At 40.1% G+C, this 25107-nt stretch overlaps 1 protein-coding gene across 2 annotated transcripts in view; it reads left to right on the top strand.

The window, feature by feature from the left end:
- The window catches only part of NKAIN2 (Sodium/potassium transporting ATPase interacting 2), a 971195-nt gene that overhangs the window by 920130 nt on the left and 25958 nt on the right, over positions 1-25107 (top strand). For both annotated transcript variants that reach the window (XM_019537983.1, XM_019537984.1), the window contains one exon: positions 15270-15330. In XM_019537983.1, the coding sequence (XP_019393528.1) occupies positions 15270-15330 (61 nt within the window). The remainder of the gene's footprint in view (positions 1-15269; positions 15331-25107) is intronic.

Consider the following 25107-nt stretch of genomic DNA (forward strand, 5'->3'; position numbering starts at 1 on the left):
GATCTCTTTTATTAGACCAACTATGTGGTTGTGATAAAGTTAGACAAACTTGAGATGCAAGACATTCTCCATCAAGTCTCTGATCTGACAAATTTCTCTCAGCCCCCCTCCTCTGCCGTTTTTTTACTATGCTGTGCCTGGCTTCCTGTGATCAGAGAGCTGACAAAGAATGTCTTGCATTTGAAAGCTTGTCTAACTTTACCCTAATTACATTTTTGTTCCAATAAAAGATACCACCCTAAGAAATCCTTCCTTCTTGCATAATTTCTGGACCATCACAGCTACAGCATCACTCTTATCTGACCTATAAGAGTGAGTCATATAGACAGGCCATGCATATATTTCTCTATTATCATATCTTTCACCTTACCACTGAGCAAGGCAGATCACAAAGTAGTTGGAAAGGGATATTAGATGGCTTATACTCATAAAAAGCAATGCTTTTCTCAGCATGAGGTTGTCAGTTTTGGTTATCAGAGATTTTCTTCCCTACCTGTGCATCAGAAAGGTTTGTCTGTCTGTGATTTCCCTACATATAGGGTTTGGGAAATTTAAATTGGTATTCCTTTATTCCTGGTGCTTTTGTTTATTCCAGACTCGGTTTGGTACTAAATGACTGCGGGAGATATATGGTGCCATACTTTCAAAATTCAAGATTTCTGCACCTCAGATCCACAGTACTGTCCATTTGGATTTCTGTTTTGTATAGATACATATAGATAATACAAATGGTTTTCCTAATCAATGTTAGTTTATTCTGCTTAAATTCATATGGATGAGATGGAGCTAGAATTCCTTGCATAGTTAATAACACATGCCTTGCGACTGATGTGTAAAATAAAAGAATTCAGGGAAGAAGTAATGAAAGGATGAAGGTATCATAACAATTCTATGTTTCGTCAAGGAAGGAAAGGATAATCTACAGTTAGCATATTGGGAAAAGGAAACTATACCAGTCCTGTCCAAGATGTCTGAAACTTTATGAGGAATTTTAGAAATCAGAGCATTGTTGTTGGGGAGGCGGGATTAATTTTATTGTAGTCTATTTTATAGCAAACTCAGCACTTCACAAAGCACATGGAAAAGCTTGATTCCATCCCAATAGAGCAAGCTATATTCCAGATATGACTCAACTGTGAGGATGACTAATAGAATGGGGTGAAGAAGGGCAAGGATGGTATTACCCCAGGGTGAGCACAGCTCGGTAGCTCCATTTGTTGATCCTTTAATATATGATAATATGGGAGATGAGGATAATATGGGAGATCAGGAAATGTTACTGACTCACTCATTGCTGGCACAATAATCGCACAGTCATTCAAGGTGACTAATCAACATCCAACCTCCTGTCACACACAAGTTAGATAAGATAGAGAGAGGCCTGATAATTTGTTTCTATAAAAAGAGGTCAAGTTGCCATTCTTTGAACATGTTAATTATATACCATCTGATAATTAAAAGGTGCTTCCTAAGGTTTAATAAACATGTACTTAATAAATATTAATTACAGGCTTTTTAAACAACAGTGTACTTCTGATGCCAAAATCAGACAGTATGATTTCACTTGGAGTATTCATGAAAGACCTAGAGCATCATATTGAATCACTCTGATCTTATCCGTCTATCTTGTATTCCTCTCCAAAATATCTGGGCATCCATGCATATGGCCTCTTTCCCATTGCTTTGGCAGTGCTCTTTGTGCCCTTTGGCAGGACTCTTTTTATTCACCCAAGTTTTTTCCAACCAGCTGTCAGGTAATTTTCTTTTCCACTTCTTCCTAATAGATACAACTATAAATGGATCTTAATAGAACTAAATATCTGGCTTTTTGGGTCTCAATTAAACCTTCAGAGAGTTTTTCAAAATAAAACATCCCCAGGATTGTAAATGTGATCAAGGCTGACCTGTAACAATGGAGCCATTGTGTTTCTTTCTCTTTCTGAGAGAATTAATTCCATCAAAATCGATGGTTCCCTAAACTATTATACTCTTGTCACTTTTTATGGCTTGTTTAAAGATATTAATAGATTTTTCACCCACTTTCCATAGAAACATAAAAAGCCAAAAAGGAAATCCCATGAGTTGTGCTGTGCCTTGGCTTTGCTCAGTGGTTAATGTTATCACGCAGCTGCACAGCTCATCTGTCTTCAAAGATGACTATGTGACTTGGACTTCATTGCATGGTGTCATATTGCATTTGCTTACGTCTCGCCAATCAAATTATCCTCTCTTCCTTTTAGGCTGCCAAGGCAGCAGAACCAGACAAAATAAGGTCACACTTTTCAAATTTGGCATTGAAATTTTGATGCACAGCATCAAAATGTGTAAGAAACATTTTCCCCATAACCATCAATAGGTTATAACCCTGTCCTTCATTCTTCAAAGATCCATGTTGGGTGTTCAAGTTAATGGTGCCAAACTTTTATCTATTGAAAAGCTTTGTTGGCACTGAACAGAGTTAGAGAACAGTAAAAGAATGAGTCATGTGGAATAGAAAAATGCACAAAACAGAGTTACTTTATAATACAAAGCACTAATAAACTATTACTGTTCATACAGTACTCAAATGTAATTGATTAGAAGCAAAAAATGTAATATTATGATAGAAGAAATTATTATAGAGCTTTCCGGCAAAAATCTAAAAGCAGTTGTCTTTCTCTAATAAACGAAATCTCACAACAGCCTGGCAAGATAGCTATTATCTCCATTTTACACATGGTAGAAATGATGTAAAGAGAAATAAGCAATAAAATTGTAGCAGTATATAGCAGCCTACAGTATGGAACAGTGTGGTTCTGCATTCCCATAGCAAGAGCTCCTGGGAGCATTGTGCATTGAAAAGATGCAAGCTCTTCAGGGGAAAAGGAATAGTACAGCACATATCCCAGCAGGGTACGGGTGCAGTGTGTATTTTGTTGCCAGAGTGCAGTGAAACACATGTATGGTCTTTGCTTCTTCCTCTGCCATCTCTGTATAATTTAGTGCCCACATAAAGGCTGGACTGAAACTGTTCTGCTGTCCTGGTAGACAAAGGCAATGAAGCTTCCTTCATGCTCTTCTCCTGTGCCATTATGAAGGAGCCAGTCACCACAGTCTGGCCCTGTATGTGCTGCCAAAGATCATGCAGGAAGTCTGTGGCAATACTGGGAACAGAGTGCAAATCTTCTAAATGTCAGTGCTGTGCTTTTACCACTGAACCTTGTATAGGGCTCACTTACTTTAGTCTGCTAACACCACAAATAAAGGCCAGTGCCTTCCTTGTGGTCCAGTCACTCATGCTTTCCCTCGAGGGCAGCTGCTACATCAGCATGATGAACAGCCTCTCACTCAAACCCAACAAAGGAGCTACATGCAGTGTTGCTGAGAGCCACATGCAGCTTAAGAGCTTCAGGTTGAATATCACTGATTTAGTGGATAGCAGGAGAAGGGACTGGCACAGCTGAAACATTTAGTATTAAATGGGTCTCTGATGTCTCTCGACAGGCTGAGGTCTAATTTTGCCATCCCTGGATCATCCTGGCTGGCACAGTCCCAGATATTGCATTATATTAACAAGGCTTATAAACTGTCAGATAGAACTTGTCCACTTAACTCCGTTGAATGATGCATAGGACACAACCTTTCCGAGAATCGTCTCTCTTTATAAGCTGCCTTTTCCCCAAAATATTTGAAGCAATATAGGTGTAACATAAATCTGCAGCTAAAGGCTTTTTGGTCACACTTTATTTCTGATGGAAACTGGAGTACATGTTATAAATGAGGAAATATGGTAATAGTAGTTTCTCCCTCTGCTGAGTGAAAGCAGAAATAATGCTGCAGGTCTACATATGGGGTCTCTAGCTGCTGGCTATGGACACTTCCTCTTTCCTCCAGTGAACTGAAGAAACTGCCACTCAGTTACTAATACCAGTTCAAGTAATTTTTTTTTCCATCTAGGTTTTTGGGAGGGAGGGAAAGGGGAGGAGGGAGGTTCTTTCACTGCTGGCCATAGTAGGGATATATACCATGAAAACCATTCTTCTCCATGTCGGCCAAATTATTGTTTGTCATGCAGAACAGATCACCCTGACTTATGCCAGGGGGTGTATGTCAGAAGAGATACTTTGGCTGCAGGGTTTTGGACTATTCTTCTTCTACAATCTTTAAAGGTTAATGATTTTTCTTTCCACACATGCACTGGTTGCGGTCTCTTTATAGGGAAGGTTTCTTCGTGCTGTAGCATTTCCTGTTTGAACCCTGATACATCGCAAAGGTGGCAAAGCCCCAGTTTCTCAAATAGGTGACAAAATGAAATGTGAGCGATTTTCCATCATTTTAAACATTGGCTACAGGAGGAAGAGCTTTGCTAACCACGTACTGGAAGCCCCTTGGTTCTTGGAATAATTTTATATTGTGCATCAAGGGCCAACTCACCATGGCTGCCTCTTCTCTGGATAGATAGGCAGGTAATCAGGAGAAGGAATGCAATGGAGTCCTCCACAGGTTGATTAATTCAGTCTGTTTGCTGATGCAGCCCTCCACTCTCCTGTTCAGACAAGGGGCTTGGGGAATGCACACACCATAAGCTTCTGGGGCTCCACTCCTCTTCCTTCTCTTTCCCTCTCTGCCTTATGTACAGTGCCAGATAGGCTCTTTATCTTAAATCCTATTTCTTTACCACCGGCACAAGTTCAATTGCCTGTGGAACTTTGATGGCCCTAAAGATGTGGACAGGCTTAGCCACACTACAGGATAGCCCCCTGCCCTGTGTTAATGCTGAGATTTCTGCACTTACTAATTTCTGGCCCATATGAACCAGTATTATTATGCTACAATTCCTGTTTATTTCACAAATCATTTGGCCTATATTTCAATAATCAATCGATTTTCACTGCAGAATAAATTAACTCCCTACTTGACCCGTGCAGTTTAAAATGTCTTCTATGGTCTTTAATATGGATGAAAATATTGGCTGTGTTTGGTTTTCTTTGTGCAAGTGAAATGATGCACTTGGCTGCTCAGTCTGCTGAATAGCAGCTTCTACTGAGCTGTAAATTTCACCTGGGATACATCTGTCTACCAGGTAGCTGTCATAGCAGTCCTCACAAGCCAATCACAGCTACATTTGGATCAGAGCAATATTAGGCTATTATACCATGACCACCACCAAGAAGACATTGTAGTTCATCAGCTAGAAAACAAATAAGTTCAGTGTAAAGGCATCAATCTTTGCTTTAACGCTTCTCTCATCTCGTCTGGGATGTCTTGGCTATTGGTGTTTGTGTGATAGCAGTGTTCTAATTTAATTCAATATGTAACTAAAGAATAGCAAATTGCTTCAGGTTCCTTAGCACCCTGTCCCTCCACCTTGGTTTCACTATCTTTGTGAGCACACAAACCAACACAGCACTCTTTGCCTTACCCTGTATTTTTATTCACTTCTAAGTGCTGCTGTTTTGGGCAGTGCAAGCACAGATCTAAGAGTCTGTTGTTCACATTCAGATCTCTGAGCATCACTTGCCATATGGATGCCAGAACATGAAGGTGTTTTCATTCAGCAGAGACACTTGCATATATTTGTTTACCAGGAGGCTTTCAGAGCTCACTTGTACCATCAAAATATTTCCCCCCTGTACAAGCTTGCACAATCCTTAGATATGCAAATTTTTCCATAGCTTCTCAAATGAGTGCCTAGCATTTATAATCAACTGTTTCATCTAATCCAGGTTGATTTTAAATGCTAGGCATTCATTTGGTGGGCTGCAAGAAGTCTGTGGCTTTGTTAGATCTGCAGCATAAAGAACCAATTTTTCTTATCCTAATCCTATAGCTGTCTGGAAAAGGTGACACACAGTGAGACATAACGATAAGAAAAGCTACTGGTGCCCAAGGCAGTCAGATACCAAAGCCAAATGATTAAACCATTCTGTAGCATTCCCAAAAGACAAGAGGGGGAAAAAAAGCCTAAATGCTTAGTACTATAAAACCTTCAGAGCAGAACCCACATAGAGACTTTGTCCTCCCTTGCTTTATTTCCATTCCTGTTAGTAAGAATGGAAAGCAAGATATATATTTTAAAATATTTTTGTCATAGTGTTTTTCAGTTGGGCTTTGTGTGTTTTTGCTTTTGGTTTTGTTTTGCTTTGTTTTTGTTGTGCAAATTGAAGCAGCTGGCTTTGTTTAAAAAGTAAATGGGGTAATTTACCCCAATCTATGCAGAGCTAGTAGCTAATTCCCTTTCATGCCAACAGCAGTCACTTTGCAGTCTGGATCCCATGCCCAGTCACAGTTTTGTACTAACTGAGTTTAGAAGAATGCAAAATGTCAGGGCAAGAAGACATTCTCGTTTCAGGCTTTGATATAACAGCAGATTGTGGATGGAAATTTAAAGGATACAAGCATGTTACAAGCATGTACTTCCCTAAACAATCAGAGGTTTTATAAGAAAAGGTAAAATGGATCTAGTTTCTTGATACAAGGAAAGAAAAGTGACATTTTTGTAGTTCTTTGTTCCAATGAGGTCTCAATATTAAAGTGCATCCAGAATCTCCTGAAAGCAGCTGTGGTGAAAAGCTGTTTCCAGCTTCCCAATATATTAATCTTTTAAATTTGGAATTGGCAGAGATCAGCATGTTCTGGCCTCACCACCTCCCACTGCTGGCATGCCCACTATGCCAACAAGAGAAATGCCCACTATTGCCAGTTCCTTCCTGCAGACCAATAATAGGAGTCAGCTGTTCTCATGCTTTTTGTCCATCAAGACCAGTGGTAAATCATATCTGTTTCATGTGATCTGTAGCCCCTACATTTTGAGTTGAGTCTGGGGGTTGAATGTCTCCATTTTCTTCAGCTTCAAGTCAAATCATATAAAAGCACCTGATTTCATATGGAATCAGACTTAGTAATCCTAACCCACGAGGGCTGAAAAAAGTCGTTTTCTAAAATGTTTAGCTCAGATTTGCACAAAATGTCCAGCTAAATCAAGAGAAGCATTTGCAGTGAAAGTTCAAAATAGCTGAATATTGCGCCTCTTTAAAAAGTTTTCATAGCTCTTACAGTTGCCCTAAACAAGACGCATCCATTTTCAAGAGCCAAGCAGCAATTCAAATAAAAATGTTCCTCTGGTCTTGAAATCTAACAGAAAGATGAACTCTCTAGAAAGTTAAAATATTAACCAACTTATAAAGGCAGGCCTGAGGAAGGACACTTGATGCTTGAAAGTTTGTCCAACAGCTCTCCCAACAATACAGGGTGTCTAGTAAAAGATATCACACAAAACCCTTGTGCTTCAACCATTTCCATCACAGCTACAACACTACCTCAACCCTACTCCAGCTAGTAAAGGCAGTCCCTGTTACTGCATTTTCTAGACAAGTAATGTGAAGAGTATAAGACTTCCAGAACAATAAAAAAACTTTCGATAATAGCCTGTATTTCCCAATTTATTGCTATTTCTCTTGATTTGCCATTTAAATTGTGTTGTACCCATAAGAGAAGAAAACATCTCGGGGGGAGGGGGTTAAGTAAAAAAAAAAAAGAAGAAGAAAAAGCTTTTTCAAGTTACATGCTTAGAAGGTAGCAACTTAGGGCCTATACCACCTATTAGATGTGCAAATAAACCTGTTGCATACCTATTAAATAAATAATTGAGTTTAGGTGCCTAAGTGCAGTTCTCTTCCAGTCTGCTTGGTTCTCTGAGAAATAGTTAATGTGAAAGGTGGTAGGTCCTCCTCCACCTTGCTGATTTTTGTGACTCAATGGGTTTGTCTACACAGATGCATGTAATGCACATTAGCCCAATTTAAGGTGCATTAAGGGCTCATGTCTACATGTGCATGTCCATAATGTGCCTTAAAAATGGCAAATGTAGGCTAATTGAGGCTAAATTTGACACCTGCAAAAGGAGGTATTAAATTTAGGTGTGTTTAAGCCCAGGCACATCAGCTCACATGAGAAGCAGACTCAATTAATTGATTAATTGATTCTGCTCCAATGTGCCAGAAACCCAGCACATTAGAGCAGATAAATGTATATGTATAAATGCCGGTAGACACCTGTCAAAACTCGCTTAATGCACATTATGTAAATGCATGTTAAATTTAAGCGCACTTAAATGCATGTGTAGACGCACTCCGTTTTAAGGGTCAATTGGGGCATTAATGGATCTTCAAGATTTGAGCAGGGTAGGATAGAATCACACTCAAGTGATTAGATGGTTAGATGCATAAAGCATGGAATAAAATATGGCTGCAGTAGTTTAACACAGCTTTTAAAAGCCTGGTTATTCTAACTATCACTCAAGACAGAGACTTTACCATACCGACTAAATAACCTTTTTATACAGTGTAGTACTGGTCAAATCTCTACCTAGACAGTCCAGAGTCCATACAAAGTGCCTTCAAAAAGATTTTGATAAGTTCATATTTTTCAAATACTCCTGATTACTGTTTCATTGGAGAGCAGTTTAACTTGCAAGCAGATTAGAATTCGCAGAGAATCAGGTTACAATGGTAAGTCTAAATGTAAATAAAGCTGCATCTCTAGAGAACAGATACTTTATCGTATATCTTCAGTTTCATATTAAACTCTAGCGGTGGCCTGCTCCTTCTGACGTCACAATGCTACAGGCAACCAAATCATATTTGGAAGGGTTATTACAGAGGGCAGCTTTAGAACCCCTGAGACACTAAACTAATTCTAAAAATATTGATAGAAAGGTCTCTGCCTCTTTTGTTCTGGTAGGTAATGAGTATGATTTTCCTGAGAGATCAATATACTGCAAGTTTTCTAGATGGCAGTTCACCATTTCTGATCTTAATTAGGTCATATTATTATGTGCATATATTAAACCTGCAAAAATTCTAGTTTAAAGACACTCAGACCTATAGAAGTATAATGGTATGGGATCTAAACATACAGATTCCAGCAAAATCAGTAGCAGATACAGAGCCAAAATGCAAGTGACTGAAAATTTTAACCACTGAGCAATCTTCTAAAAATTCCATGTGCCGCAAAATCTAGGGTTGGCATGAAAAATTATACAGGCGTAAGCATTAATGGTCATAATAGGTTCTGCTGTACTTTTCAGCCTGAAGACACAATGCATTCTGTTAGAAGAAAGGGCTATTATACAAGGAGTAGTTATAGAAAGAACTAAGAATTATTAACATTAAGTAAGGGCAGGACCTTGTACTACTTCCAGAATCTTTAAGTCATTCATCTTCATATTAACAACCTCCTATTTGTCACATCCCCTGCTCAGTCCTCACCCCCTTCTAATTTTGTTTTCTTCTTTTTTGTCATTCTTTGACATGGCTGTCTGGCTTAATAAAGACAATCCCTTATGATTATCAATCTAGATATTGCCTCAAAAAGAAAAAGAGAAAAACATTTTGAACTGGAATGATAGGTTTTCATATAAAAAGCCTTTTCCCAAATCTGATGCTATTTGTGGCATATGAAAACATTTTGTCTCCATAAAAAGGGTGGGAAAAAAGTAACTAGAAAGCATTTTGATCAATATTGATTTACTGTGATCACAGAGCCTGACAACCTTGGCAACTCCAGATGTGCACTCAAATCAAGCTCAGGGTCAAATTTAGCCTTACTAACACCTTAACTGTACAATACTGTGATAAATAATCTGTCAGCTTTTCATAAATAGATGTTTCTGTACTTTATATAGCCATAATAGAAGAATTAAGGCAATCATAAATATTTTTGTTAAATATTGGTATCACTCGGGGTATAGTAATGGGCTCTGGGTTTCTTGGGGTTTCTTAAGTTGTTTGGGCAAGGGAAGTAGCTATTTTACAAAATTGTTTCAGAACACCCTATATAATATCTACTTTATAATGTGTAAAATGTCTTTCAGTCACAGCCTACCCTTGTTATAGCACTAGCAAGTTGGGGAGGAGAAATAACAGTAGCTTTCAGAAAAAGCAATCTTTACATGGAGTCTATATGTAAGTCTTTAAGAGAGTAGTAAAGAGTTGATCTGGAGATCATTCAGGCTTCAGAAAATTACACCCTTAATAGCGTGCGAGTTAAAAGCATGCATTCAGGAAACATAAATTCCTGAATGAGGTGATTTTTTATCAGTCCTTCTCCTAAAGGCTAGAGACAGACATAAACTGGTTTAGGTAATTAGAAACTGGTTTAAACCTGTAACAGAACATAAGTTCAGTGCACATAAACCAGTTTCAAAATGGCTGAAACTGGTTTAAGATAAACCTGGTTAACTGTAGTATCAGGTGTAACTGATTTGAGTGAAACCTGTTTATGTAATGTCTGTCCCAGACTCCTTCCTGGTTTAAGTTAAACCAGAGTCCCCCAGCATCCCAAATACTTTGCAGCCCTGGGCTGGGCTGTCTGCTCCAGAAAAAAGGGCTAGTCCCACCCATCTGCTCCCTAGCCAGAGCTCCAGCAAAGACTGTAGGGACAGCAGGATCTGCCTGGCTTCCCCCTGCCCCCCGCCCCCAACTCACTGCTTTCTGCTTAAGCAGGGACCTCCTCCTTCCATTTTTCACAGCACAGTTCCCAGCCCCATGGACCCTAGATCTGTGGTATGCTAGCTAATGCTGAGAGGTGTGTGTGCGCGTGTGCATGTGTGTGTGCGTGTGTGTGTGTGTGTGTGTCCAATTTCACTGGGACAAGCAGACAGAACAATGTCTGCTTAGGGTTTTTTTGAGCTAATAGACAGCTGGTAATGTCCCTCCATTCCTTCCTTGAAAAAAGCTGGTTAAGAAGAGCTTGAACTAATGAGAGAAGCTTTTTTTTGTTTTGTTGATGGGCTGATAAACTGTGTTATCAGCCCCCTGCTGGCTCCCTCACCCATCAGGTTTCCAGAAGGTATGAAGAAGCAGGGAGAGGGAGATTGAAAAGCTCAGTATTATCAACAGATATGTGCAGTCCACACCCCACTTTGCCTCAGAGTGCTAGCTAGGTTCTGGGGGCTGGCAACACTCCCTCCCCTTGAGCAGTGAGTGGGAAAAACCCCGGGATGATGCACCTCCCAGCTTCTAGCCTGAGCCACTGCAGGCATGTGCCTCCATTTCTTCAGTCCAGAGGCAATGTCTGAACAATTACAAACCAGTTTAGCCTAGCCAAGTTAGACTACCCTACAAAGACTGAATCAGTTCAGGCTCAGGCTTTTTGGATCTCTGTCCCTACTAGCCATAGAGGTTTTCAGTCCTTCTCCTGTATAGGTTTAAATCACAGCATTCCCATGAGGATAGGACAGATACAAACAGCTCACTTCAGAGGAACTAGGGATCTAAACTTTTGTTCAGGGCCCATGTCTTCTAAACTCTGTGGTTATAAGAATGCATTCAAAGCAAACCAACTCCCTATGGTAACCTTCCTGATTTAAAATTCACTCTTTAAAACAAAGGGGGACAATTTTTTTGGCAGGCATGTTGCAAATTAAGCCCTTCACCTCCATGAGTGCCACTTTGATCCACTTACAATGCCTGATCTGCTGCTCTACTTTCTTTTTCCCTATTTAGCCTCCTGTTTTGCTTACTGCTCCCTGCAGTATTTATCTGCCACTGTACTGACTGCCCCCTCCCTTATCTGCCACATGCCACACACAGAAGCTGCCGATGCCTCTTGCGGGCTTTCCTGATGCAGGTTGGCCACCACTGATCTAAAACATAGTGAGGTCCTTCTCTTCCTCATTCTTCAAGACACAGTCCATCCTTTCTTATTTTCTCAACAGACAATGAATCCAAAAGGAGATCTTCTATATATGATCTTATACTGTCTGTATATATGATCTGTTCTGTCTTATACTGATATGATGTTATCTGAGCACTTTCCAGTAGTACATTAAGCAGTGTGGTTAACATCTGTTATTTGTTTGTTCTCTCATCACTCCACAGGGATAAGTATGCATAATGCAGTGTTTTGTTCTGGAAGTCATCAATATGCCATCTCAGGTTGTAGCTGTGTTGGTCTAAGGACATAGGCAGCTGAAGGGTGTTTGTAGGACAGGTGTTTGGCGAAGGGTGTTTATACCCAAAAGCTTGCAAAAAAGAATTTGTCCAACTACTGTATTTGAGTTGGTCTAATAAAAGATACTGGTTTTACCCAAAGAAATCTTGTCTGCTAAATGTGCCATTTGGCATGCATATGCATATGTATTAGTGCATACATAGGAATATACTTGTTAGGTACAGGTATGTCACTAACTGTTTATTCCAGAAACATGGAGGTATCAATCACAGTTTTAACCGTAGAGCTTTAGGCAGCCTTTCACATACCCTGGGCTCAGGTCATTCAGCATTATGAACTTGATTTAATGTTTCAACAATATGCAGCCTTCCAATATAGAGAGTGGGCAAGTAGCTTATAATGTTAATGGCAGTCAGTTTATTCACTATTCAACAAATTCAGACACATTGCACTAGGGATTCTTTACTCTTTTAGAGACACTTCAAATAACCATTTGAAAACAATTATGGTTACTAAAAGCTGCTTACTTAGTGCAATCCATCTCTGCCTGGTATTTGAAAAGTTTTACTAATGAATATATACATATGTATTTATGTCAACATACATTCTATACAAATGCTTTATAGTTCAACTTTCTGTGTGCCCTTTATTGTTGAAAGCAGATTTGAAAACAAAACTTGAATATGTAGTGCTGAATCTGAACAGATAAGAAAAGAAAATAAACATCATAATGTTGAAATTAAAAAAAGGATGTAGACATACATCAAGAAAAAGTTTGGCTAGACATGGAGGGGCATTATTTTATGAATCCTTATTATCCTGTGGGAAGCAAAGTTCCATTTGTATTTAGAGCAGAACAATGTCTAGCTTAACAGCACTCATTTAATCAGCAAGTTCAGCTAAAGAAATGCTGTAGGATTTACTTATATATCAAAGGAATTCCCTAGATATTTAAGGGATGCAACTGAATACAATTAAAAGATCAGTGGTAAGCACAATTTGTTATACAGTATGTTTCTGTGTTCTGTAAGAGAAGTTTAGTTGATTACACATGCACTTATGGCATTTTTAGCAAGAAGTAAAATACTGCACTGTATTGTAAGAATGTCATTACTAATGTGATTGTCTACCAGAGATGCGACTAATAAGCTAAGTTGGATCTGATGATCTGTTAAAAAGAGAACAGAGCAGCTATTAAGCCAATGTTCACGTTCAAGAAAGGAATCACTTATGAATAACCTTTTGGGGCCTAATTTTTTGCTGAATTATACCCAGTGTAATGTCACGTAAGTCAACAGGGTTGTTTAGGATGTACGTCAGTGGAGTAAATTAGTCCTCTGTCAAGAAGTCAAGAAGCCAAAGGAAACAGTTATCCAATAAAGCAGAGATGAAATGTGGATGTTAACCAAATACCACTGTTCTTCGTGCGCTAGGTTCTTTGTGTCCAACAGTGAATTTCCATTCGCCCCAGGTGTGAAAACCCCCCAGCAGAGCTATAGGGCAGAGCTGAAGTAAATGACTGAAATAATTATTTGGCTCTGTTTTAGCACAGAACCATAGGCTCCATAGATGTTTTTGTGCTCCCAGTAGGAATTTAAGCAGCCAATTAACAACATCTGCACTGGCAGCAAGTGATCTCCAAATAGAGCCTTCTTCTGTCCTGAGAAGATTTGAAGTGTTTCCTCCCCTGCCTCTACATTACAGTGATGGATTCTGGTATTCCAAAGCTGACTGGAATGACAGTCCTACAAAAGAGTTAACAAAGTACAGTCACTACCTCAGAGACACACTAGGAAGATATATAGATACTCGTGTATCTCACAGATACATAATACATTAGGAGCTGTAAAGGTCTCAAAGCAAATATTAATAATCCAGAATCCATGGTGAGTTGTAGACATGCAGAAAAATCTATTTGTATCTGACTCATCCAGTTTTGCAGTAACCAAACTGTATAACTGTATGGTGTTTCAGACTTACCCAAATCCTTCCTTACTTTTCTAGCCTTGCAGTTATTTGCTAAGTAAAATATATCTTGACAAGGAGCTCTTTGCCAAATAAATATTCATTTCCAAGCCTTTACACAATTGGTAGGGCCACTCCTAAAAGATCTAAGTTCTAGCTTGTATGTTTTATCTGTTCTATGCAAAAGTAATAGCATCCTGCACTAATGCTGTTTGAAACATGACCAAATTTCTTTTCAGCATAAAGAAACTAAAGAATCCAGATTCAGATGACTTTCTACCTTCTCCTCACAGACCTTAGTCCTTTCTTTTTTCATGTCCTTGTGGCAAGGTATTTAGCAGAATTTGCAGATTTGTAGGAATCTGATAGGGCCGTGCTGTGAGGGGATTGGTCTGTTTACCCTGCTTTAACACACCATAGTCCAAGGGCAGGCTTATAAGGAGCATCACATGCTGAAAAAGAATTACGGTCACTTTTGCTTTCATTTGGAGTCTAATTTTCTAGTGACAGCAAGCAGGACTTAGCAAAAGGGCCAACAAAGGATTTATGTCATATTTGGCGGAGGGTATGTGGAATACCTACTATTTTTGACATTACTGTCTGGGGTAATGCACAGTAGGATAGTATTTTATAATAATTGCTATGACCCTAGTCTTTCGGTACAAACATAAACATTCTTCAAATGATATTGCTTCCATGTAGGATGATATTTTGTTCATGTTCTTAGGAGGGAGCTCTAAAGAACGAGATGCATTTATGCAGCTGAAGCATGAGCCACTGATACAAACATTCACATAAAACTGACTTTTGAGTTGCTCCTGCTAATGTTGCTACTTCTTGTGGTCAACGCAGCATGTTAGTAGGCTGCTGTGCTGCAGTCTACCTGTACTCAGCTAACTCTCAAGCTCCTTGAGCTATTTACTAGAGAAAACTGCAAAGTTTTATTTCTTTTCCTTCTTCCTGATTTTTGGAGTCATAAAAATAGGGTTTCATCCAGATATATTAGACTTTGACTAAACATTTAGATTTCGAGTTGCGAATGTCCACTTCTCCCCAGTGGTTTTGGTTTCTTTTAAGAAAAGATTATACTTACAGATTTTTATTTTTCAAAAAAAAATTTTTTTAAATTGTCATTGATATTTTCTGCAGAAAATAAATAATTTCTTGAACACTCTTAATAAAGTAACATAAAATCTAGAAAGTCACTTGTTAGTAAAAATAGGAATTGTCCCCAAAATTGCATTTTACTGATCAAATACCACCAAGGAAAACTTTATTTGTTCTGGCTTTTGTTTTGTTTTGTTTTGTTAACCAACTCTGTTATCCCACTGTATTAGCTTTATATCTAATGCTATCATATTTTGTTTCAGCTGGCAGGTTTCATCTATGCCTGTTATGTTGTGAAATGTATTACTGAAGAAGAGGACAGCTGTAAGTACTAAGAATTTCTTACAGATGCAGTGAAACCTTTTTTATATACCACCTTATTGTTCCGTTCCTCTCTGACTTCATCCTAAATATTTTGATAGACTATACCCAGGAACTTATCTTTCATTTAGAAGTTTTGATCTAAAATTGACCACGGTAAATCTCTAGCAACCCAAGGGAGTTATGAAATGCAAATAATAAAGAAGTCTCCATTTTGGAAAACATTTTTATAACTGTTCTCCTTCCCCTCAACATCATATCCTTAAAACAACAAGCCAAACTAAGACAATACTTAGAACTGGAAGCACAACTCTTTTTTTTTTTACTTCCTTTAAGATTGTAATTAACTACTGTTGTAATAATTGGCTATCACTGTGGCTAGTGACAGAAGTTGCATATAAACCAGTATAAGTGATTGAAAACCAGTTCATTCTGTAACAAAACAGAGTTCAGTTCTCATGAACCACTTTCAAAATGGCCAAAACTGATTTAAGATAAACCAGGATAGATTTAATATCAGACTTCACTGATTTAGGTTAAATTGGTTTATTGAACTTTTCTCCCAGATCCCCTCCAGATTCAAGTTAATTCATAGTCCCCCAGCATCTTAGGATGCTTTGCACCTCCCCCACAAACTTTTACTTGCAGGGTGGGCAGGCCAGCCTTGGCCCAAGGTGTTTTCTCCAGCCAAGGAAGAAGGTGTGCTCTAACACCCCCCGGCTTCTCGCCTGACCCACTGCAGGCATGTGGCTGCATTTCCGGAATCAAAAGTGAATGTCTGTTCACTTGCTTATCAGTTCAACCTACACAGTTTAAACTAACCTGTGAAGACTGAATTGATTCAGCCTCAAGTTTTTTGACTGTCTGTACTTAGCCTGTGGGTATAACTCTTCTGTGGTGACTGCGAGAGGCTCATAATAGCACTTCTGGCAAGAAATGGCTTTAATACTTTACAGGAGCTTAATTTAAGAGAGATGAGACCATGCGGCTCTTTTAGTTCCTGCTATCCAAGTACAATTAAAAGTAGTGACGGCTTTATATTTTATACCCATATATATGTTTGTGCTGTTTGTATCCATAAGAGCCTGGTAAGTAGACTTTACTCTGCATAGATGCTATGGATTCAAGTAGTATCAGTTGTTCTCTGTTTTCATAGATTCATTCATAGATTCATAGATTCATAGATTGTTAGGGGCTGGAATGGACCAGCCCTGCCCCCCCCCCCTTCTAGGCAGGAAGACAACAGGGGTTAGGAGACCCCAGTGAGGTGACTGTCCAGTCTCCTCTTGAAAACCTCCAGGGTAGGTGATTGTACCACCTCTGGAGGGCATTTATTCCACAGTCTGTACACCCTACTGTGAAGGAGTTTTTCCTTCAGTAAGCCTGAAGCAGCCTTCCAGGAGTTTGTATCCATTGGTCCTGATTTTCCCCAGGGGTGCCCTAGTGAACAGTTGTTCACCAAGCTCCTGATGCACACTTCTGATATAGCAGTAAACTGCTATCAGGTCTCCTCTCAACCTTCTCTTCTTTAGGCTAAAGAGGCCCAGGTCCCTTAGTCTTTCCTCATATGGCTTGCCTTGCAAGTCCCTGATCATATGGATTGCCATTCTCTGGACCCTCTCAAGCTTTTCCACATCCTTATTGAAGTGCGGCACCCGGAACTGGATGCAGTACTCCAACTGCGGTCTCACCAGTGCTGCAGGAGTGTCACTTCCTTAGTTTTACATGAGATGCATTGGTTGATTCTTGGCAGCGTGTTATCTGTCCTGCCAACCACCACCTCACGCTGATGGCTCATATTCATATGAAGGTCAACCATTACCCCTAGGTCCCTTTCAGCTGTGGTGTGAGTCAAGCTGTCACCACCAAGCCTGTATGTAAGTTGAGGGTTGTTTGCTCCCAGATGGAGCACCTTACACTTGGAAGTGTTAAACTTCATCTGGTTCTGGTCTGCCCAACTCTCGAGCCGGTCTGCCTATATTTGCAACCTATCTTCTGACATGACCAGACTGCCCCATAACTTGGTGTCATCCATGAACTTGGCCAGCGAGCTTTTCACTGCCCCATCCAAATCGTTGATAAAGATGTTGAAAAGCACCAGTCCAAGCACGGACCCCTGAGGGATGCCACTGGCCATTTCGCACCAGGACAACACAGATCCATTCATGAGAACTCTCTGGGTCCTACCCCGCAGCCAGAGAGTAAATCTTTATATTTAAAAAAAGGCCACCATATAGTTTCAGTGCAGTTTGAGACTCACATGGAAATAACCACAAAGGCTCAAAGCATCTTAACATAAGTGATGAAAGATATATCGGTTCTGAAAAACAAAATACACTATATCAGTCTCCAGTGTAGATAGACAACCAACTCTTCCTGGGTAGTTACAACAGTAACAGCATCACCACTCATTACTGGCAGCATCCTGTTTGCACTGAGAAAATGTCTGCTCTAAGATGGAAGGCCCATAGCACCATCATAACTTATACTGGTGTGATCAAATAAGTCACACTCCTATAGACCTACACATCCTATGTCTCCTCTTTATGGTGGAGCTTGATTGGAAAAGAGGGTTGCAGGTAGTGTGGTGCATCATTATATATAACACTACACATATTTTTTCCAGTTAACATGAAACTAGAAGCTTTACTAATATGGTAAGGGCTAGCACTTTGTTAATGAGTTAAGATTGAAGCAAAACAGTATAACTATTGTAATGTGCGCTAATTTGCAAAAAAAATCCCCACAACAAACTAGACAAAAAATAAGTCACTGGATAATGTATCATCAGTCCTGTACTCCTTCTAGTTAAGTGTATTTCTCTTTTTCAGATTCATTAAATAAAATCTAGTCTTCTTGAGTGTCTTGACAAGAGTCACCAATACTTTACATTGGGTGCATCGGCATCTGCCTCCCACGGCACAGTTGCTACTGTACCATCATTAGGTCTGGGTTTAGGAACAACCATTACTGCACCATCCTGGCAGCACACAGTTATTTTTAGTAGCTATGTGTTGTCATAACAACACAGTATAATGAGATCACTCATCGCTACAGTGACATAGCATTGGTGTCATGGTTTGTGCCCACTGATGCTACGTCACCATAGCTCATTGCTACTGCAATGTATGTTTCATATAGACACACCCTGTTAGACATTAACCTGAGCTAATATTACAAAATCTGAGTTAAGATCTTTAGCTGGAACTAAAAACAGTGTGCAGAGCTGTAAAATAAAAGAGAGAGACTACTAGAAATGGCTAACAGATGGCAAAATTACAGAAGAATGGATAGTTTGGATAGTGAAACATCAAGATCATTTAAAAAGGAGAAAGGGTCGTTAATACCTGTGGAGTGGAGAGAGTTTAACAGGAATTAGGGAGATCATAGAAGTTGATTGACTCTTTCAGCACTAGCTGATTAGAAATGTGCTGCCCCTCTCAAGAAAGTTTGGGTGGAGCAAGAATCAAAGCAAGGGTGCAACTGCAGCCCTACACCACCCTCCTGGAGTCACCCCTGCTCCTCCTTGCTTATACTAATGTAAAAGCAAGTTACACGTGTGCAAGTGTCCTATGTCCAGGCTGACAAATGCATGTAACTTTGAAAAGATGCATATTAATCCCAGAGGCACAGTTTTGCAGCAGGCATGTAAAAGATTTTAGAGAATATTTTAGAGCAGATGATAGAGAATATTGATAAAGCTAGCTTTATCTAGCTTACTAGCAATATCTATTGATAAAGCTTTGTATATATATTTTACTGTGTAGAAATAGCTGAAGCTCTGTTATCTATTGTCTATGCAGTATGGCTAGGAACCATAAAAGAGATTTAGCATGGAAAGTGAACCTCATAGTCCAAAGTACTTCAAACTAGGCTCATTTCAGCCGTGTTTGTGTTTCTGTACAGATGAGGGAGGAGTAATGGAAAAAATGGTTGGGGGTATGTTTGAGCAGGACTATGTCCTGGGCAGAGCGTCACTTCATGAAATAAGGTCTTAATCTTGCAGTCCAGTTAGATGAATAGTCCTCCAGTCCATTTAGATAAAAGGAGATAGGTCAAGATTAAAGGTCATCCTGAACTAGTAACCCATAGCTAAAGTATGCTAATCTCTTATCCAATAGCATCCAAAATAATGGTATGGGTAACATCATGTCTTCCTCCTTTTAACTCCAGATAATCAGGTTTCCACTTATAGTTCATCTGACTGAGGGCTTGAATTCATGCTTATGGAGTCACAAACCCTTGAATTGTTCTGCCACCATGTCTCCAAGTCGGGGAAATGGAATACAGCAAAATGGAATCTTACTTAAAATAATTCTGCCATCTCTTCTAAGAGGTTAGGAGCATTGTCTATTTTCTGTAATGCTGTGGGACTAAATCTAAGTAAAATCTGAACAAGGTTATTAAGATTTGACCCACTAAACAAGTGCAGAGTTAATGGGACATGTGAAATGATTTTTTCCTTTGGTCTGTAAAACAGTATTCCCTTCTTAAATATTCCATAGCAAACATTACACTATTTTCTGCTCACTATTCTGAGAGCAACCATGAAGTCTTCATGGTTCTTGGTAGCGCTTCTTGTGGTTCTTTTGTCTATATTGGTACTTTTACAACTTTGCTAGCTCATTGTTGTTAGTGACCAACCCCCCCTGTGTGTGTGTTGCAGCTTTGTAGCACAGCAACCCTGATTTCTGGCCAAAGAGCCAGCCCAACCAGTTGGGGGAGCATCACTACTATGCAAATGTAATTCCCTGGTTAGGTAAAGAAAATCAGGTAACAAGAGTATAGGGCAAATACATGGAACTAGAGGGGAGCATCAAAAAGGAGAAATACTTTACTTCTACAGGCAGGTGTGGTGTCAGGTACCTGTCTTGTTAATTCCACTTCATTTTCATTTATTTATGTGTTACAGGAACAGGAATTGTGCTTACAGGACAAGCAGGCAAGCAAGAGTGCATGGGTAAAAGAAGGAAAAGAAAGGGTAACACTGGTGATAGTGGGATTTCTGGGAAGAACATGCAAGGCAGGAGGAACAAGGTTGGCAGTGGGAAGGCTGCCTGAACAGACAGCCAATCAGTAGAGACTGAGGATGCCCCGAGTTCTAACTTTAGTAAGTGCCCTGCTGGCATCACTGGCATCCCAGGGATATGCAATTGCCAAACTCCGTGCGAAGGACTGAGGTACAGATTTAGATACAGAGCCAAATGGCTTTCAGATACCTCAGCCAAATTACCTTTGTGCTTGCAGTAATTGGCCCATTTTGCAAGATGAAAGAAAAACCACCTCTGCATACTCCTTATTGATTTTATGAAAAGAATAAACCTGCAAGCGTAGAATAAAGATATCTCAGATGCTAACCTGCAGCAGTTTCACTAGACAAATTAAGAATGAAACAATACAATGATCAGCTCACAGTCACATTTGCAACTGAGTCAATTAATCATTGAGTTTAATCACCAGATCCCAATATGAAGCCAGCAGGTACTCAGATCAAATCACCTCGCTCCATTTTACAAAAGAAAGAATGACTTTTCATTAACCATGCTCTGGGCATTTGAAGGAGAAGCTGTTTCGCTTTAATCATAGATCCCAAATAGTGTTCCAGTCAGAACAGAGGCCTACTACAGACTGATCCACAGCTCTTGTTTCTCAGGAGAAGTGCAAACCTCTGCTTTTCTACTGATAGTCTTGTTGCTGGACAAGTCCCCCTGTTCCTGCAGGCCTGCTTTGCTTCCCAATACATGTGGTTGAGCAGGGGTGAGAAACAATAGCTCAGTCCCTTTGAGAGATTCCCACACAGATCTGGATCTGGAAAGGGGTGGGAGGAAGCATGGTTTCCCCAGCAGGGCCTTTTCCTACCCCACTCCATCATTTTCCCTATTGCTGTTGGTATGACTACGTAATTTTCATTCTCACCTCATTAGCATTATTAGCTGAAGCAATTAAAAATAAGCCATGAAAATGTCAACAACTATCATTACTTGGAGGCATTCAATGGCTGTAAACTTATCAGAGTTTCCCATTTGTTCTCTGACATCTTATTAAGGCTGCATTTTTAAAAGATTGCACGTTATTTTTAATACCTTTGAAATGTTCATTTAATGTGCTTTTGCTCACTTAGTAATTTGGCTGCCTGCAATAAGCCATCCCAAGTTATGTAAAGAAAATTCAACGTATTTTTGAAAATATTTATGAAATATTTAGATATTTAGTGAAAAGCTCTGGGAATCATCAATAAAACAACATTCTTTGACTACATAAAATTAAAGGAATCTGGTTATTGAACTGAAAATACACGCAACTACCGCCATCCCCTTCAACACAGACTGTTGGTGGAGGAGGGTCTGGAATCGCTCAGCTTAGCCCAGAAGGTGGATCGCACTAACTGAGGAAGGGGCTAAAGAAATCTATCCATTCAGTGCATCCCCAGCCATCAGTGTCCAAGACTAGCTACAGCTAGGACTAAAGGCAGGATAGATCTATGCCTTCACAGACTACTAAATTAGAGGTGTATAGCATGTAAGCACAGGGCTTACTTCCAGTGAAGGGACTGCAGGAAGCAGAGCTGCTAAACAGAAAGCAGTGATTATAATACAAAGAGTAAGGAAGGGGGGGATGGGAGGGGGAGAAAGGACACAGCTGGGAGAGGCAAGGTGGGTAAGAGAGAAAAACAAAGCAGTTAACCCATTGAGGGACACAGGGTTTATAAAAACTATCCAGGTAATGGGATAAGAATCTGTAGTCTTGGTTTAGACCATACTTAACACAATCCAGTCTGTAGATGATTTCTTATTCCACAATTTCCTGTTCAAGTTCATTTTAAAGTGTTACTATTCTAAGAAGAACAACCCTGAGATCAGTGATGGAAAGTCCAGGGTATTAGGGAGTTCTGCCACAGGCTTATCTGCCTTTTTGGTATTGATGTCAGGTCTGTGTTCATGCATTCTTACACATAGGGAATACCCTGTCTGCCCCATGGCATAGCTAAGGGGCACTGTAAGCAGGTAATGATGTATATGACATTGGAAGAGGTGCAGGTAAATGAACCACAGATGTTATAATCCATGTTATTTGGTCAATGATGATGCAGTTTGTGTTGGTGAGGGACACAGCTGGCATCTGAGTCTGGAGCAAGCTCTGTTGCCTTGGTGAAAATAAATAGTTAGGTAGTTTGTTGCTGAACACCAGTTGAGGTTGGGAGGATGCCTGTAAAACAAGACAGGTGTTAGGGCTGTGTGAAGCATCGGTCCTTAATTCAATTCGGCAGAGATTCGGTCTCATTAGGTGGCCAAATCTCCAAATCTGAATTGAATCAGAGGACTCTTTAATCTCTCCAAATCAATTCAGAGAGATTTGGACAGATTCAGTGATTCAGACATAGATACAGCTTTAATGATTTTTATATATACACCTCTAGGTAACAGGGACTCTGAATGCTGTGGTGCTGGGGCAAATGCAGCATCCCAGGGCTTCCCAGCACGCTCAGCAGCAGACTCAGAAATAGACCAGAAGCGCTTCCAGATCCACCAGGAAGCATGCGGGGGAGGCGGGGCCTCCCCAAATCCCCCCGGCTTGGTGACTGGTGCCTCCTGGATCTCTGGGGGAGTCCCCCCATGGCTGATCACCAGGCTGGGGGTTGCAGGGAGGCCCCCCAGCACACTCCCTGGCAGACCCGGAAGTGGAGCCTAAGTACTTCAAGTCCACTTCTGGGTTCACTGCCGAGCACACTGGAGAGCCCCCTGCGCTGCTGTGGGACACTCCATCCGCCCCAGCACCACAGCAATCACAAGCTGCGCTGCTACCTCAAGGTATGTAGAAAAAACTTTTAAAGCTGTGTCTGAATTGCTGATTCGCCAAATCAGCATCGAATGGTCAGATTCAGAGTTGGCTGAATCAAATTGGGGACAGTGATCCGAATCAACAGATTGAATTACTGTCCCTAATTCAGGCCGAACCGGAATCCAAATCGAATAGGGCCTGTTTCACACACGCCTAACGGATGTGCCCCCATAGCACCCTGGAGATTGTAGTCATTTTCCAGGAGGGCTGGAAGTCATGAATGATGTGCCTGAGGTGTTCAAGCTAGGGACTGCAGATGACAACCAAAGGTGTTCTGTTATCCTTGTCTTGGAGTTTGTGTTGTAGTAGGTCAGAACTTGGTTTGAGTTTGACTCTGTTAATTTGAGTGGTTACAGCTTTAGGATTTTATTGTAACTGTAGGAATCCCTGTTTCAGATCCTTACAGTGTGCATCCCAGTCAGTGGGATCAGCTGTAATGTAGAACTTGGCTGTAGACAATAGATTGTGGTGTGCTTAGGATGAGAGGTCCTGTGTGGAAGTACCTATAGAAGTTGGTTTGTTTCAGATAAAATGCGGTGGTGATCTGATCATTGCAAACTTTCACAGGGCTGCCTAAGAAATGAATTTTCTGGGAAGAGTATTCCAGAGTCAGTTTGATGGAGGGGCAAAAGTTGTTAAAGTCCTGGTGGAATTTCTCTAGAGATTTCTTCCTGTGTGTCCATGAAGATGGCATCAGTGTACCTTAAGTATACCAGGGGAATGAGAGGGCAGCTTCAAGGGGAGGCAGCAGGTAAATATTACCCACCTGGGCTGACATGAGAAGAAGTGTCTTTCCACTTACCTCACTGCCTTTTTTCTCTTCATGTTGTTTCAGTGCAAACGGCTGATTTAAATAAAGATCTCTGTATTGAGTGTCCCTTCAAACCAGGATTTTGGGGATAGCTGACTTAGATGTTAGTTCTAATTTGTTTAATTACTTTACTCCTTTCTATGCCAAATATGAAACTACAAGTTAAAAAAAAAAAGCAGGTAATCAGTGATATTTGTGAAGTCAAACAACACCCTCTGGGATCTCTCACCTCGCTCAGTTAGGACGCATGACATGATTTCATAGAAGACGACGTTTTAGTTTTTGGTCAGTTTTAACTGATATGTCCTCTGATGAACATATAGGAATGAGGAGTCAAGGCCCCAATGTTTTACTTTTGGCCCTGCAATGAATTTGTTTGAGATATTGGACAAGTCATTTAGCCTCTTTATGACCCTGTTTCCCATCTTCAAAATTAGGATATGATACTTGCATGCTTCACAGGTATAGTGTGGGACCTGCTTGATATCTTTGAGCTCTGTTGATGAAAGGCAGTACTGAAGTACAGAGTGTTCTCCGGCATTACTTTATTTCTGTGCAAAATACCTTCCACACTCTGCTAAGTGGCATTAATAATGATTAATACCTGCATCTTTATTTCTGCTTTGGAAGCTGTATAAGGACAGAGCAAACACAAAGATACAGAAACACATACCAAATGCTGAACCACAGTTCTGCCCCTTTGTCTTTCCCTCCCTCTCTCAAATATACTAATGCAAGGGCAGTCTATCACCAAAGACCTAAAATATTATGAGGACATTGACTCTTGCAATATTTTTGCCTGATATGTGGCCCTCTGAGACATTAAGGAAACACGGGAAAAACAAACACAAAGGAAATAACATCCAATATTTCAAACACAGATACATCTTTACACACATATCCTTCTTGTTCTCCCACCTATTCCATGCATCATTTATAGATAAGGCATCTAGGAGCAGACTAAAGTGAGGTAGCTAAAGGTAGACTTGAAATTCATCAGTTTGCTTTGATTTACCCACACTGCTAAATCTACCATAGTGGCTGACTTGGTTGTTTGTTTAGTTTACTTGTTTCATTCAGTGCTGTGCCTGCTATGTAAACTAAATAAAGCAAAGAGGAGAAAATAGGAT

The sequence above is a fragment of the Crocodylus porosus genome, unplaced genomic scaffold (genome assembly GCF_001723895.1).
Source record: "Crocodylus porosus isolate Cpor-Errol unplaced genomic scaffold, CroPor_comp1, whole genome shotgun sequence".
In the NCBI taxonomy this organism is placed as follows: domain Eukaryota; kingdom Metazoa; phylum Chordata; order Crocodylia; family Crocodylidae; genus Crocodylus; species Crocodylus porosus.